This window comes from Wasmannia auropunctata, unplaced genomic scaffold, assembly GCF_000956235.1.
Source record: "Wasmannia auropunctata unplaced genomic scaffold, wasmannia.A_1.0 LD333505.1, whole genome shotgun sequence".
NCBI classification, from domain to species: Eukaryota; Metazoa; Arthropoda; class Insecta; order Hymenoptera; family Formicidae; genus Wasmannia; species Wasmannia auropunctata.
Genome location: NW_012029385.1, coordinates 193,967 through 211,054, shown reverse-complemented (window position 1 = coordinate 211,054; position 17,088 = coordinate 193,967). Strand labels below are relative to the sequence as shown.

The window sequence follows — 17,088 nt, the reverse complement described above, 5'->3', positions numbered from 1 at the left end:
TTTATACACACGCAATAAAGTATTATTATTATTTTGTTTGCTGAAACATGTACATTCGTCCACCTCCAACCCCCTATCCGAACAACCCTGTGCATCTCGTATTTTTGTTCAATATGAATTTTCCTCGTTGCGTAAAGCGATTCACATATTATCTGGGCATTCTGATCGGTTTTCTAAATAACGGTTTTGTTGCCCACGTGACCATTCACGCCGCGAGCCGTGGCCGATGGCCGTGGTAAGAGTGGTTGCAAACTGTTTCGAACTATCGACAGAAGTTTCCGCCTACCAGACGGGATTTAATTAAATATCGCTAAACGTAGCGGCCGTATGTAATGCAGAATCGCTATAAATCGACTCGCATAGAAATACACGTAACTCGGTCGCGGCAATGGCGGGCGAAAATTTCAATACCCGCGCGGAAAAAGCGGTGCGTTTCAGATGGAACTTCCGCGTAATGTACGTCCGATAAAAAGTTCGCAATATGAGAAATTCCATCTCATCGTATTTTTAGCATTGGTAAACGATGTTTTAACACTGAACATACAATCATTCAATGATAGTTAATAGAATATCTCGAAAGTGTCGCGACTCTTATAGATCAGAATTTTTTTTAATACCAATGAAATACCAAGTAACAAGAATTTCTCGATTAAGCAGTTGAAAATTATGAAATCTCGCGTCATTGCTCGCGTCAAATTTTCTATTTTTCCTCCTACTTGACGTAACGGAGTTATTTCTTGTAAAATCCCCTATGAGGTTTTTAACGAGCCAAAACTGGAACGATCGATCGGCGGTACGTCCAACCGCAAAAACGCAAGCACGAAATATATCGAGCTTTTTTGCTCGTTTCTCCGACAGATTGCGCCGCCATACGTTCCTCGTTTTCGTTCCCCTATCACATGACAAATCGTTAGTCGAATATTACGAAACGAGATTTCAATTAAAGTAGATGCACACTGTCGGATAGCACAGAAACAGGTCATACGTTAATAATTCTATCGAATAAAATTTTTTCGTTATTAATATTAAACGATATCGCAGCAAAAAATTTAAAATTTGCCTGATATATGAAACATAGATATGCGGAAGTAATATTTTTTTCATTTAATGAAATTCGATCATATTAACTAACGAATCTTTAAACGTTTATTCATTTAATCGACAGCGGCGCATTTGCTCCAGCATTTATCAATAATATTCTACATTTAGCGAATAATTTGCAGATGCAGGAACGTCAAATATTTAATTAATAAATTGACTTGTATTATATTGACATGTTACTTAAAATTCTGATGTTATTGTGGAAAATATTACGATACAATTATTTTGCGTCAATTTCACCGCAATTTTCCAATTTTAAAATCTCGAGAAATAAATCTTTTGCGTACGTGTGTGTGTGTGTGTGTGTGTGTGTATTTGTGTGTGCGAATTCCAATTTAAATAACGTTCACTTAAAATTTACTGAAAACATTTTTAAGTCATACATGAAGAAATCGCCTAAACGATGATCAATTTCAAAAACTAGACACATTTTTATTTCGATCAAATGATCAATTTGAAAATTCTGCAGTGTGTAATTTCACAAATGGCTCTTAGTGAAATCGCTCGATACAATCGATACTGTGCCCGTCTCTTGGGAGTAATTGTATCACCGTTGTATCGCAACAAGTATATCGCACGCGAGGAAATCGTTAACGACGGGCGAAAGTTCCGCAATTAAGGTATCCTGCCACGTGCGAGTGTGTGACATCATTACGCTAATTATCTCAGGCAACTGCGTAATTGTATTTGGAGCATAAATTACGATCTCTGTATGCTGTGTGTACGGCCGAAATTATCTGGAAAATTTCTGCCGAATTGCGACGTTACAACGCGACGACGTTGTACACGTTGTATCCCGAGTCGTCTTCTCGATCCCCTGCATTTTCGACGACCGCGATTCGCATTATTTTCGAAAACTGATTTCTGTCGACATCAAGGATGAGGGACAGCCGCGCCATTACGATGATTCGTCGAAATGCCTATGTTATCCCCTCGAATAAATCACGAAGCGCATAATTAATTGGAACGATTGTCTGTCACGTCGCGATAACGTCGAATAGTCCAGTTTATCGATTGAATGGTAATGTCCATAATAAACATCGTCATTAATTCAAGTATGATACTTGCTAAAGTCCGATAATGTACGTCGTTATCGGATCAAGTGTTTAACGTTGAGAATTGAAAAGTTGTGGTGAATTAATTCAATAAATCTTTAAAACGAAAACAATTATGTGACAAACAGTAATTTGTTCGATTTTATCCTATATGCTTTTACTGAAAAGTCTCATGATTCTCATCTATCTATCTCCTTTTCGTTTCGACACTCCATCGATTCGCCATAGCTAGGTTTCGATACCATAGGTCGCGGTCGATCGATTAGCGGGGTTTCAATTAACCTCCGTAGGCAACGAAAAAGCTGACGGAGTTTCGGAGTAGAGGACAGAGATAGGAAAGAGGAAGGGAGGCGTGACTCGCGCAAACTTCTAAATGCGGCTCGGTTTGCAAAACCGTCGTGAGCTTTCATTGAACCCGACTGCTGCGATTGAGGTCTGGGTTGCCTATTCTTTCCTCCCGTTCACTATCCGTCCTAATTTCCCTTCCCTCTTTTAATCGCAATTGCATTCGTTCGCGAGTCATCTTGATTCTTACATTTTGTTTAGCTATATGTGGTTTTTATATATGCGTATATAAAAAGATATTTATGTTCATTTATTTATATATAAATATGTATGCGTATGTATACTCGATACGCCTACACGTTGAAATCTAATAAAAGAATTTTTGTCAATATCTCTTTTGTTAAGCGTTTCGAAGGAGCGAGAGAAAGTTTTCTCGAAACATGTATAGAATGCAGAAAGAGCGGGGAAGGAAGTTTACTGCTCTACCTCATGTCCATCTATTCTATTTTATAAAACTCTACTCTCTCTCCCCATCTCTCAAATGGACAAAGAATTCAAAGTAGATGTCGAGTTCGCGATTTGTGAGGAAGGTCCCCATTTCCCCCGCTTTCCCCATTATGGATTCCCCGCGACACGCTCCCCGCTTCGTCGCACACGAAAGCTGAAACTTTCGCTTAATGACAGAAGTTTTATTGCCGGCCATCGTTCAATCCGCCGACATCCTAGAAGCGAGCAAGCGAACGAACGAACGAACGAACGAACGAACGAATGAGCGAACGCGGCGTCGCAATTCGTCTCGCGGGTACGTCTATCATTTTCAACCAACTTTTAACCGCGATTGCGGACGGAATTTGAAATCGTCAATTTTCATATTAACGAAAAATAATCGCCAATCGACCAATTAATAACATCTCGCCAAGATTCAGATTCTGTTACTGCATTGGCCGTTATTGCAAATAAATGTGCATAAATATTGTTTGCTACAGGGAGAGAGAGAGAGAGAGAGAGAGAGAAGGAGAGAAGCAATATTGTATCGAATATCTCTCTGTATCACGTATCGTATTCCATATTGTGGTTAACATTTTGCATTCTTTACCGTGTTCCTGCATATTTGATTTTTAAAAGTGGCATATTTTTTTTTAAAAGTTCTGTATTAAATGATGCATTCGTTGAAAATGCTTCTGTAAGCGTTTTGCAACAGGGAAATTAACCGTAGAGAAAATTTCCGAAACATAATAGCTGCAACACAACGATAAACACGAACGGAATTTCGTATCCAACCGAGGACGAAAACTATGCACGTATGCGAAGATAGCGCAATTTTACTGCAGATGCTCGCGGCCATAATAGCTGCAAGGACTGCCACGGTAGTTGCATGCTGATCCATCCGGTTTTACGATAATTGCATAAGCAAAACGTGCTGATACACGACGTGCCAGACATAATGTTTTCAACACACTGTACTTTTATTCTTTAAGATTTCGGGCTACTCGGTCACCTCGCGCTATTTATCTTCAATCATTCAATGGATGAGCTCATTCAATAGATAGTAGATGGAAAATAAACAATGTAAATATTTTAATTTTTATCTTTTTCTTCGCAAAAGGTGAATTGAATGATACTTTATGTTAAAATAATCGAGTGGTGTAATGTTCCGCACGGAGTCTATCCAAAATGGCGGCAAACAAATTTGCAGCGAGTCACGTCTCGCTGAAACTGGCGTGGATAGAAAAGAATTCCGAGGAGTCTTTAAAGCGTTTCCTTTTACAGTTACGATTGAATTTTATCGTAGAAGCGGTATTCGTGATCGCGATAAAACGTTTAGTCTGAGATATTCACGTTTCCGGATTTTTACAGACACATTGAAGATCACAGTTTATTTTCCTCATTATTTATATTTAGATTGAATGTGTCGACGTAAAATACAAAAGATGCCATGATAATTCAAATCTCAAAGATGAAAACTAAATTAGCTAATAGATTATCGCGTAAAAAATATAATTTACCATACAATTAAAAAAAGAATTCTTTAAAATCACTTACCTTTAACCGCATTGAGCTTGTTTCCGACCATCTGCTTCGCCACAAACGCAGCCATTTTGTTACTTTGTGGTTCTTCACACCGCTATCAAAGTCACAGAAACCTATAAACAAAGATTAAAGCCAGTTACTTGCCATGTCTTCATCTTTCGATTAAAGTTTTGCATATTTTATATGTTAATTATTTACATTAATTAATTATTTACGTTCCTGTTCCATGGATTTCGTTTATATTTGAGAAAACTTCAATAATATTCGTTATGCAATTAATTTATCTATCATGAGAGATTTTTGTAAAATGATGAAACCCTAGTTGTGATTTTTTTAACGATTGCATACAAAATAGTCATAAAATTTTACGAAGCTGTTATTTTAATCTCTGCTTATTATTAAAGTTTTCTCCGAATAAATTATATTATCCTTCTTTTTTAATTATGTTACTTTTTTAATCTTTTGCTTATGATTGTGTTTTATCTTATTTGAATTTAATTCTTCCATTTAATCTTTCATGAATAATACATTTCTTTTAATAAATTATTTCTTTAATATAGTAGCCGAGAGTTTATCTTTGTGAATAATTTATTTTATTTAATATTTTTATTATCCCTATTTTTATCTCTTTTATTTTTTATGATATAAATATATATAAATTTTAATTTATCAATTCGTTTATTTTTAATTATTTAACAATTACCTAATGTATGTTCTGCTCTACAGGCACTTTTTAAATCTGAAATCTGCAGTAATTTACCATTTAAATCATCGAAGTAGTGTTACGGTTATGAAAAATGTAACAACTTTCTTCTATAATACGTGTATATATTTTTCTTCTCTAACTTTGCGCTTCAGCGTTGAAATGAAATACGCTTCCCAAGAGATGATGTCGCCCTTGATGCCCGTCGACGAAAGTATTTTAATCTTATGTCATACTCACACGTCGCGCACAGTATCGGAAGTAGCCTTCCTGTTACGTTACATTGACATTTCGAAATTTGACAGTACATAAAATGAATGTTGCGTCACGGTAATTGAATCTGCTGAAAGTGTCGATTTCTATTTCGATTAAATTTTTTGGAAGCTTATAAAAGTTGACAGAAAACGAGAAAAAATCTTAAACTTAATACGCATGTCATCTCATCCTTGTAATTTTGTCATTAAACATAATTGTGTAATGCAATATGGCCGATAGAGAGCGATCGGTTGGACGATGAAAAAAGGGATCAATAGAGAAATATAAGGGGATAGACAAGAGAGGAAGGGGAAGGAAGAAAGCCGGAGCCTGGAGAAGACGACGCCAGTGAAACGGCGTCGAGACGTCTCGGCGCCTGTTTCCCAACCGCCGACCTCCGTGATTTTCCAACAACACGCGACAATTTATGCCCCAGCGATGAGTGACAGAGGGTTGCTATCCACGTGCACGCACCCTTTTTCTTATTAGTGACGTAACACACTCCAGCTGCTTCTTGCTGTAAAAAATATTCTCGATCGACAGTTTATCTTATAAAGCAATTCTTGCAAATATCTAAAAATTTCATATTATAATTCAGTTTCATATTAGATTCATCGATTAAAGTTGTACTAATTATCAAATTTTGTTGTCCATAATTTTAGTTGATTGAGATGAACACGAGCTCTAGATGTAAAAATTTTAAAGAAAAAAAATATATATATGTATATAATTAATCAAATTGAAATTTATCTTTGCAAACTTATACTACTGCGAGTCAGAAAGCGCAGGATAGATGTAAAATCCTCATCATACATAGCTATGTAATTTTGTGCTGTGCGTCGTTAAGGGTCAAAGTGGAAGCTTGCTGAAGTGTCTCTTAGAGAGAGGAGCACAGAGGAAAGGGTTACATGTATATCTCTCGTCTTAGAGAAAGGCGCATGCCTCGTTAGGACAGCGACGACCTGGACGGAGCTCGATCCCTTGCTCTAATCTATTTAATGAAAGCGACGAGCAGAATCTTCGATTCGGTCGATGTTTCAGCTTCACCTCGAAACTAGTAAACGCAATTATAGTTACAAATAATTGATGATGAATGATCTAAGTAAAATTACAATTATGAATTATAATTTTGTAATTATGTCTGTAGTTATATAAAACATCTACTCATTTTGGTGTTATTAATTTTATTCTAAACATTTAACTTTTAATCCTTAATTTCTCGACATTGTGATGTAACAACTCATTTTGGAAAACATAAAGTATTTAACAAAATTTTAGGAAATAATTATTCTTTTTTCTTTAAAAAAAATTATTTTTATTAAACTCATTACTTAATTATTATTCTGCTGTAAATGACATAAAAATTAGAAAAATGGTAACCACATTAAATTTCTCATAATTAAAAAATTTCGAATAACGCACTTTTTCTCTATTGCTATTACTTTTCCCGATCTCCTCGATTATATAAAAGATAGCTACTAGGAATGCGATTTGTACATGACTGTGGTATCGGTAAAATATGCAGACGGCTCAAAGGATTTCATGCTTTAGTGGCTACCAGGAAATGGAGAGTATAATAGGCAACAGGCGCAGTTCTCTGGATGATACGGAAAGGGTTGATTGATAGCTAATAAAAATCGACTGGCCCGTGAATATCACGTGCAACCGAACGCAACGGATGCAACGAAGATTTTATAAGTATCGCTGGAAATTGCTGAAATAATTCAACGATGACGCTTTAAACTTATATGAAATCGCATAGCGATATATAGATATAGTGATATATAGATGTTCAGATTGAAGATTTATTCATCCATTTAATATGATAAAACACTATCACGCTTCCGTAAATCGACTGAAATCAACAACCAATTTGCTCTGAATTTTTATTTTGCGATACAACGTTCAATATAACGTTACATCCTGCGGAAAATCTTAGGAAAGTTGCAATATTATTACTTGCAATCCAGAAAGAACTTAACTCTGATACTCAATTCATCAAGTTGACATTAGGAGCTGATACGACACGCACAAATACTCGAGTACGATGCTCGATCAAATTACGCCGCATCATCCCGCGTAAGTAAGAAGTCATGTAAAGGGATCATCTGTCAGCGCAATCAATCGATCCATCACTGGGATCTGGGTCGAGCTGTGTTGTTAACAGCAAGAAAACTTCACCAAGATATTTTATTCTCCGCTGTATTTCTGGGTAATCAGGGAGTGCGCGGTGTTTGTAGACACAACGGTACATGTAATGCGTGCGAAAACAATTGCTACTCCGCCGTATATTAATCTTACTTACTCGCGCAAGGTGCATTTTACGCCCCTGCACCTACTTTGTTTTACACCCTACGTGCTTCTTCCTCATTGTATTTCGCGGAATATGTGTTTTTTTTCACACGAGCGAAATGTCGCGACATTCAACTCGGAGAGTTCAACCACCCCAAGTAAAAGTCTTTTTCAACTTTTTATTAATGGATCAGCTTCGTATTAGACTAAATACAACAAAAGTAACTGCCTCTCATTAAAAATTGGTTAACAATGAAATTGATACAATTAAACACTGCGATGATCCAGGCATTATAAAATCCAACAAAACGTTAAGTTAAATCTACTAGAACATTCCGTTAGACATTGCCATTATGTCCGATATAGTGTACCATATCCTTACGTAAAGACAGACAAGAGCATAAAAAAAGTAGAGAAAAGCAAACGAAAAAATTCTATCCGGTTCACTTATAGAATTTTAAAACAGCTGGAATATTTTATACCCGTGCGAATAAGAGCGATTCCACAATAAAACGACGTTGCGACAGCCTGCGAATGTCGTTTCTCCGAAATACCCGCGACCCGACATTAGCCCAAACTGGCAGTGAGAACAGAATGGAAAAGGACACAGTTGCATCGTTGAATTTCTCGGTACATGGCGCACAGTGCTCGAGAGCGCATTTCTTATTAACGCTGTTCATCCAGTCACCGGGACGCCGGAATTTCCGGCACATCCCATGCATCTTACGCGTGCGGCCGACTGAAACGAAAAACCTGCTTGCGTCATTCGCTGTCGAATTTTCAATTCAGCTCACCGTCACGATTTTTCTTTCTTCCTTTCAAACATTCCTGCACTTCGCGCAAACGCGTCTCCGTTCCTTTCTCTTTTCCTCCCACGGAAAAAAAAATTAAATTTTTCCCGAATTGAAATTCAATTGAACGTCGCAAAGGACGAAATAGAGGTACTGTAATAGCCCGCACGGGTTCCTTTTATGCAAACACAAAAAAGGTTAAGTACTTTTTTTTCTCTAGATTGTTGTAGTGAAATCGTGCGAATCACATATTCGCGCGCTTTAAATCGCCCGTGTTTGACATGTCGCAATAATTATTGCATAAAAATGAAATGATGTGGTTAAGCAAAGTTGAATTATGGGAAGCGAATTCCTGCACGTATTCACTTCATTCGCAGTTTCCAAAGTAAATGGATTCACCGATGCGGGTAATACAGCAAACATCGAAAAATTCCGGAAACTGCTGACCATTGCGAAACGAATATTCCTCAATTAGCATAAATTTTCAAGCGGAGAGCACAAGCAGAGAGAGAGAGAGAGAGAGAGAGAAGAACGAAAGAGATAATCTAGTTTATGAATAGATAGGATAGCGATGAACATACTCGAGAATAACCACACAATTCCTTTCAAATAACCGCCGAATGTTTCGCTCAATGAAATACAGAAGTATCCCTTAATTGAATTATTGACACAAACAATGGAATAAGCTTATTTATAGCAATGCCGAAGGAAAAGTAAAGAGCTTATTGAAAAGCAAATGTTCCGGAGTGCGATATAGATACTTTTATAATAGGATATATTTTGCTTCGTATTCCTGCACTCTCTCTCTCTCTCTTCCCCCTTTTCTCGATATAAATATACACCTTTCTTTATACTTTTCATCAAGAATAGATTTTCCCATTCCGTATGGTCGATTGTTTTGCTATTGACAACCGCATAAAGTGAAGTGTACAATCGACAGTTTACACCACGCACACACACATACATGTGCGCGCGCGCACACACATTTTTATTAATTTCTGCATACATATATATGATATCTTCTCAAATAAATTTTCCCTTTTATCCACACAAAACTATCTGCAAACATTAACAGAACTGTCACTAATATTTGCCGCGAAGATATAAACGATTTTATTACGCTCCCCATCCACGTGTCATATGTAACCCGTGCAAGATTACAAGATTGTTGTAGCGCAAATTCAACGTGATTGCGTTGGCGTCAATTCAAGCGTATTTGAAAATCGAACAAAGCGGAACGAAAGTAATCCGAAAACGCGAAGCGCAAACCGCTAACGTGTGTGAAACGAACGGCGCGACAATAATAAAATTTATCAGCGGTGTTACCCGGATTCGCAATACGGACGAGTCTGTTGGATTACAAATGCGCATTTGCGCGATATTAAAGCAGTTTTTATCGATAGCTTTGACATTCGCTTGTGCAGAATAAAATTTTCAATTAAAAATTGGTTTAACTTTTTAAAATAGCATAATGAAAAAGAGGTCAAGCTCACTTATTTAATATAACGTGACGTAAAAAGAGTTTGATATTACATCGCAAAATATGTTTTTAATAATTATCGTAAAATGATTTTATTTCACGTAACCTAATTCTTGTTTTTTTTTTGTTTAAAGTTTATAGAGTTTACAGTGCCGTTAAGTTTTCGTGCTGGAAACAACACGTATCTCACGACGCTTTAATTATAATCAGTAGTAGAATAACGTCTGGTGAATGACGCCGACGTCAAGAACGTCGCGTGGAGGAACTTTAGACTGCCGCATTTTCACCGGTTGGAACATTCTCTGTAATTGCGTCGCGCGAGGGAAGAAAAAGAACGCGATGTATGTTTAGCGAACGAAGTCGGCGAGGCGCGAAAGGAGTGAAAAAACACAGGTGGAACTTTTAATGACAACCTGATCTTTTATTCTCCTCGAAAGCAATCTATACCAACAGACCGCCTCGTCAGCCTCTCCCCCTCTCTGAATCACGGCGACAGAATGCAAACTCGAATGCAGATTGCTTCTACCTGTGCCGGATACTACTCCCTACGAACTTTCGCACTGCAAATGACAGACCTGATGATTGCACCGTATTGTCGTCACTTGTTGCTACCGCACAGTCATTATTACTGTTTTATAACATGTCTTACAATATTACATCACGTCTTATATCCGGTGTTCCATTTTCCATGCATCGTGCAACGTGTAACTTCACCTAGCTTCGGGTGCCCGTGTTCTATATGGTTAATGTACACAAAAAGCCGGGGAAGTCTCGTCAGAGTAATTTCTCCCCTAGCTAGATAATGCTCTACAGCGAGCGTATATAAAGATTTACGTATAAAGATAAAGTTAACTATGGCGCTTTCATGAAAGTGGGAAACATATCGTGATATCGCAACAAAGTATTATAACACTAACTGATTAAAAATTATTATTTCATTGGGTAACGAATTGGATTAGAATATTCCCTGTTAAATAATTCAGCAAGCTGTACGTTGTAATTGTAGTATGTTTCGTATAATAAAACTTTTATTTCTCTGTTACGAAAACACATCTTTGTATACGTATACGATCCCGACATAAAATTTGACACACAAACATAAAGTTTAATGCGATAGCATCTGCAACAGTTTTCCCTCTTCTTGTAGTGCATTTTGTTTTAAATGTGCTTGCTAAACTTGAGGAAATTTACTTTTTCTGTACGAAAAAGACGAGATACTCGGCTTATCGAGCAGTTGTGTACATATGCTCAATATTTTATAAACAGCATAACCTTTCCCTCTCTTTCTCTCTCTCTCTCTCTCTCTCTCTCTCTTGCTCTCGAAAGCTTCTTCGGTAAGCAGTATGTACCGAACACATAAAGTGTGTGTTGCTCTTATTGGTTGAGTTTTGCAAAGGTTTCTTCACTACGAAAAGCTCCAACGACGAGCTCGTGCCGATCGGCTGGAGCGAGGGAGGAGAGACGAGAGAGGAGACGTAGTTGCTACTACCAGCGCGTATTGATCTTTACTATTATTAGTCCGTCGACGGCCCCTATTAGAATTGTCAGAAACGTTACTGGTTGCTACCAGCTCTTACTACAGCCGTAGAGGTCACTTCGATATAACTGCCTAATGTATTATTGTGCATCTTCTTTATTCATGCGAATCCATCAATGAAGCGACTTTTATTATATTCTTGATAAGCGATCATCTCATGCCGATCGTTCAAAGTTTAGTTTAATCAATAGTTTGCTCTCATAATTTAGATTCTCTTACGAGGATATTATTTCTCTGTAATTTTTATTTATTGAAAGAAACTGTGCGAACATTTTAAACTTTTTTTTTTTTAAACTACAGGACATGCGCATTGAAATTATTAAGCGAAATTGTATTCATGAACATATGGAGAGGCAGTGGCGGATACAGAGAGTTGTTCTGGGGGGGGGGGCGGTATGAAATGTGAATATTTAGTTATTATTGTCGTTAATATTATTTTTAATATTATTTTTTATTATTAAAAAAATTGAGTGATCATTATTTAGTCTCGAATAATCTCTGATAATTTTCTTTCTCAATTCATTTTAAACTGACTTTTTCCAATGTACGAAATTTATTTGGAGAGCTCTGGGGGGGAGCGATCGTCCCCCCCCCCCGCCCCTGTGGAGAGGAAAGGATTATATTACGTAATTAATGCGGAAACTATGGCTAATTATTCGGCTTGCTGTATTCAGAGACATTAACGGGAAGTTATTACGTTGTTACAAATGTCGTTATGAATTATAACAGTGTACCGTAATCGCGAAATTCCAAGCGACCTTAAATCGCGGCACCGTAACACGGGCGAGTGATTTACTTTCCGCCAAGTTTTACGAGCGATCGGCAACGTAATGTGGAATAAGGATGTCACCTGCTACGACTGTATCCCTTTCGGCATTTTGTGGCCGTGTAAGATTATTGCAACAGCGGTGCAATCTGAAGTTCCGCAATCTTCCGGAGGAAACTAATTCCGCCGGGAATGTGTTGCCCCTTTACTCCGGCAAGGTTTTATTCAGACTACATATGTACATAAGTGCGATATGCGAAGATGCAATCGAATCTAGCGCATATGTGAGGAATCGCAAGCACCCTCTTCGCACAAAGCGCGGCTATGCAAATGCAGATTCTGGCAGCGCATTACTTATTGAAATGAATCTCTAGGGGGGGAAAAAATTGAGAGCGCGCGCGCGAGAAAGAAAAGAATGTGAAAGAACACGAAAGCTGGATAAGAGGAAACTTTCCGGCAAACGATTTCGTAACGGAATTCCACTTGGCATGCTGAAGGGGACAGCCATTGAAAGTGCGACCGACGAAACGGGAACGGAGTGTAAGTAAACGAGGAATGCTGCGTATTCTTTACGTGAGATGTCTTTTTACACGTGGAAAGCATTTTATGAGCGAGGTATCTTCATGTGCCCGAATCTCTCTGTTCGATAAAAAATGTTTCCTCTGGTATCCATTTGTAAATCTGTTCCGTGTATATAGTTGATTTATTTGTTCATACATTTTAAGATTAATGTCGCTTTTACAATGTTCCTCTGAATTGATAGTACAGCCCCATACAGTTGGAAATATCATTTTTTACTTATTCAATTTTCGAAATTATTTTTTAGCAAATAAAAAAGAAAGAATCATAAAAAGAAATTAATGATACGTTTTCCATTAATTTTTTTTCTAAGAAATTATCCCCTTTCTTTCTCTATCATTAGATATATACACAATAATGGACCAAAGTGGATGAAAATAAATAAACTCCGCTCAAAGTTTTCTATTTTACAAAAAGAGATCACGACAACGAATGGAGATAATCAAAGGACGATGTAAATGAATTACCACAATTTATTTTAATCGAGCTATATCTACCTCAAGCAAGGGTTAAATTTCCGGCAAATTTCGCGTGGAAAGTGATATGCGGTAGAAGAAAGTCGAGAGATCTTAATCTTCATTACCCGGCAACACCAGAAGGAGAGAAGGGGATGAAATGAGGGTAGAGGCAGGATAGTAGGAGTATCGTTAGTCACTGTACGGAAGGCTGAGAAGTTATGCCGAGCCGAACCGCGTCGGTTGCAACGGGAAGGATTAAATCATCCGCCTTTAGCGGGGATAAACAGCGAGGCGACGATAAATTATTTTAGCGACTCTATCGCGAATCGGTCGGTCGGTCGCAGATAATTAACCAAAGACTTAATGACGCGCGAAAAGGGAAGATAACCCTTCCTTCGCGCGGCTCGGCGAATCGGTTAAAAGTCGTTCGCGATCGGGAACCGCCTCGCTCGATCTCAGACAAAAGATTTTCTTTTTCCCTTTCTAGAGTTTCTAAAGTAAAAGCACTTGATGCGATGATTAGTTTCAGATCTACTTTGTGCATCAATGAAGTTAACAAGTAGTTTTTTTTTTATATCTGGGAATTAAGAGACACTTTTGACTTTAAATTGAAAGAGCTCTTTAACGTATCATAAAATCGCATTAGAAAGAAAAGAATCAACGAGTACCTAAATCCACACAGTTATTCATGCGTAATTACTAATTAGCAACTGTAATTATCGCCAAAAGCACAAAAACTGTGAAAAATGCACCACTTAAAAAATATTTCCAAAACAAATTGAAATGTATACGCAGGAAATCCCAATAGAGAGGATTTTAATCTGTTCCTGGTGGAGCTCGCACTGGAACGATAACGAGTGGAAACAGTGTCTGCAATCCAGAATGGATTCTTCTTGTAAGCAAAGATTTTCCACGAATCCGCGAGAGGATTAATCGTCGTCCGCAGAACGGTAATAAGAAAGCGAAGAAATTACAGAGGATGAAGGGGACTTTGGGGATTCCTGACGTTTTCTTAGTACCGATTAAAAGCTGTCTAGATGGCATTTTAACGCCACGTTAAGAAATCTCTTCCTAAGAAATATTTCGTCCTACAATGCAAATTTACTGCCAGCCTTTTATAATCATTCACAATCGAGAATTCCGTTTTGCGACGAACGTGAAACTAATGAGAATGCGTGAGACTCGAGTGTCACAAGTAGCCTTGTTAAAGTTTTGATAATAAGCGCTATTAAATAGGTGCACCACACCGGATATATACTGCACTTTCGGAGATAGGCCTGTACATTCAGTTGGCTCGGTATCTATAACGTCTGTTTTGCAACATACTTGCATAGGGATGCGCTATTACGATGTCTATTCACAGGGTCCAACAGAGCCGAATAGCGCAGCCAAGTCCAACTTGGGAAAATTAGCTGGTCCACTTCGACCCAATCGATACGATGGCCATTTCAATGTGCTGCAGTGCCATTTAAACGACATTGCTTCGACGATGCGAGTCTTTACTATTACCGACACTTAACAAACATGCTACGCTGACAATTTACAAAGCTGTAGAAATGGAAACGCGCGGCATTAAAACCTTCTTTATAACAGAAGATTATGGCATTACAATCTGCTTAACGCGCTCTCTTATCTTGTATAATAAAATCTTTCTTCATTGAAACTTAGTAGCACTACAACTTTATTACGCTATTTCTTAATTTTTTTTTTTAATTTTTTACACGTGTTACATAATTCTCATAATACAATTGTTATACTTCTTAAATTTTGATTAAATTGATTATCTTTGTTGAATTATTTTAGTGTCAATAATAGAAAGCTCTAAAAAACGCTCATGATAAATTTAGAATATGTATCAATGACTGCGTAGTATCGAAGATTTTTGCATGTCACTTTACCAAAGGTCATCGAGAATTCAATCGATTTAATCAGACAATTTTTCAACGATGCAGACACAAACCGTGAAAATGTCTGAAACGATAAGAACAAAAGACTTCGTCAAACAAAGCTACGAACTTCCGGAAAGTTCATATGGCGTTATTCTCCCGAGTTGCATTCTGCGTGAGAGCATGCAGGTGCAGAAAATGTGCATTCCTCACGGCTTCAGAACAAATGTTGCTGTAGGCTATATGATATATTCTCATTAGAGTTTATTATCTAAATTGATATAGTACTCCTGCGCTATATTCGCTGTACGGTGCAGAATTCGGAATGAGAACGACCTCGCGACCTTTTCGGGCAGCGGCAGCAGTTATTCGTCTATTATCCGTTGCTCCACGTATTTAGCAAATTGCATTATGTAAAGTCACTTGAATTAAATTGGAAAAGTAATAATATTTGATGGCGAGCGTTCTCGCTCGCGGATGTCGGATGTCGATAAGCGCTCAGGATACTTTCAAAAATGGCTCGTGAGATGTACAGGTGGGATACTGGCGGATTCCGACATGTATTTTACGTCGCAGTGACGTCGGAAGAAGACGCCGATGCCATCGTCATCGCATTTTATCGCGCGCTCGTATGTAGATAAGAAGCGCGCATCGTCCCAGAAATACCTGTCCGTCCTCGAAAAACGGGTTGGGGCTAACATTTTCCGAAAAGTCGGGATTTGCGATGTCCTTCCTTCCTTCGTCGCGTGAGATAGGTTTTTTTTCTGTTTAACATCGACTCTAAATATGTCTCGAGCAAGGACGCACGAATCTGATCAAATCAATAAACAGCCTCAAAGTCTAATTTTCAGTCTAATTTTACCTACTACTTGCATTCCTCAAGACTCACTGCCTCAGATAACAAGAAAACCGTGTTATAATACGATCGAGTCTCGTAATGATGGCGTCGGAATTTCATCGGCTTGAGCGGTTCTTGTTGGCTCGATATGAAATTTCGTCTCCTCGATATTTCGTTACCTTCGCCCTAGCACAGATCGATTCTCATTGGTCGTATATAAGGTATAAAATCGTGCTTCGTAGAAGGAACTAAGCGGCATACCTATGGATTCTCGATTACTTCAGACCAAATCTCTTTTTACTTTTTATTATTGAATTAAGAAATAAAAAAAAATTGAATTTCACATTATCTGAAAGTTGTTGAAAGCTTCGAGACTTTAATCATTAATGACAGGATCGGTAGCTTGCTTTCTTTAACTTAGTTTACGTGAATTATTTATTTTTATCAATTTTTTAGTGTTACTTGTTGTGAAGAATATTGAAAACTTTCAGTTGGAAGCTTTCATTTATCATGTAGCGGATATTCATTTTTCGCGAGCTGTGCAAGTTCCGCGTTCACAATTATGTTGCGTTGCACGTAACTTCGGACCTCGGTTGTAGGAATTCTCGAACGCAAACGAAGTTGCGATACTTGATACTACGAGTACTTCGAGAGGCACGCCAAGTACGAGAACTGCAACAATTTCCGGCGATTCGTATTCTATACTGTGCAGAATACGTCCCTCAAACTCATCGTTAGTGCAAGTTTTCTATTTTCATTAGCATCCGGAAACTCTTTTGAAACGAGAGGGTCAAGAATGTGAGAGGAGAACGTCGAAAAAATATCGTTGGCACACAAATAATATCGAGCGTTAGTATATAAATCACTCAAGTCTAAAAACACTAAAAAATAATATATTTTCGATTGCTTAGAAAAAAAAATAGAAATAAATGTGTTCCATTTTTTCGGAAAAAAAAGAGAAATAAAATTCGTTCAAAAGAAGAAAAAAGAGGAAATCAAAGAACCATTAAATTCCCAGGATTGAAATGGAC

The 17,088-nt window shown here is 37.7% G+C and overlaps 1 protein-coding gene across 1 annotated transcript in view; it reads right to left on the bottom strand.

Annotated features, from left to right (window-relative positions):
* The window catches only part of LOC105459865 (complexin), a 114,832-nt gene that overhangs the window by 78,307 nt on the left and 19,437 nt on the right, over positions 1–17,088 (bottom strand). The window contains exon 2 of the mRNA XM_011706201.1: positions 4,485–4,585. Coding sequence (XP_011704503.1) covers positions 4,485–4,539 — 55 coding nt within the window. The 5' untranslated portion in view covers positions 4,540–4,585. The remainder of the gene's footprint in view (positions 1–4,484; positions 4,586–17,088) is intronic.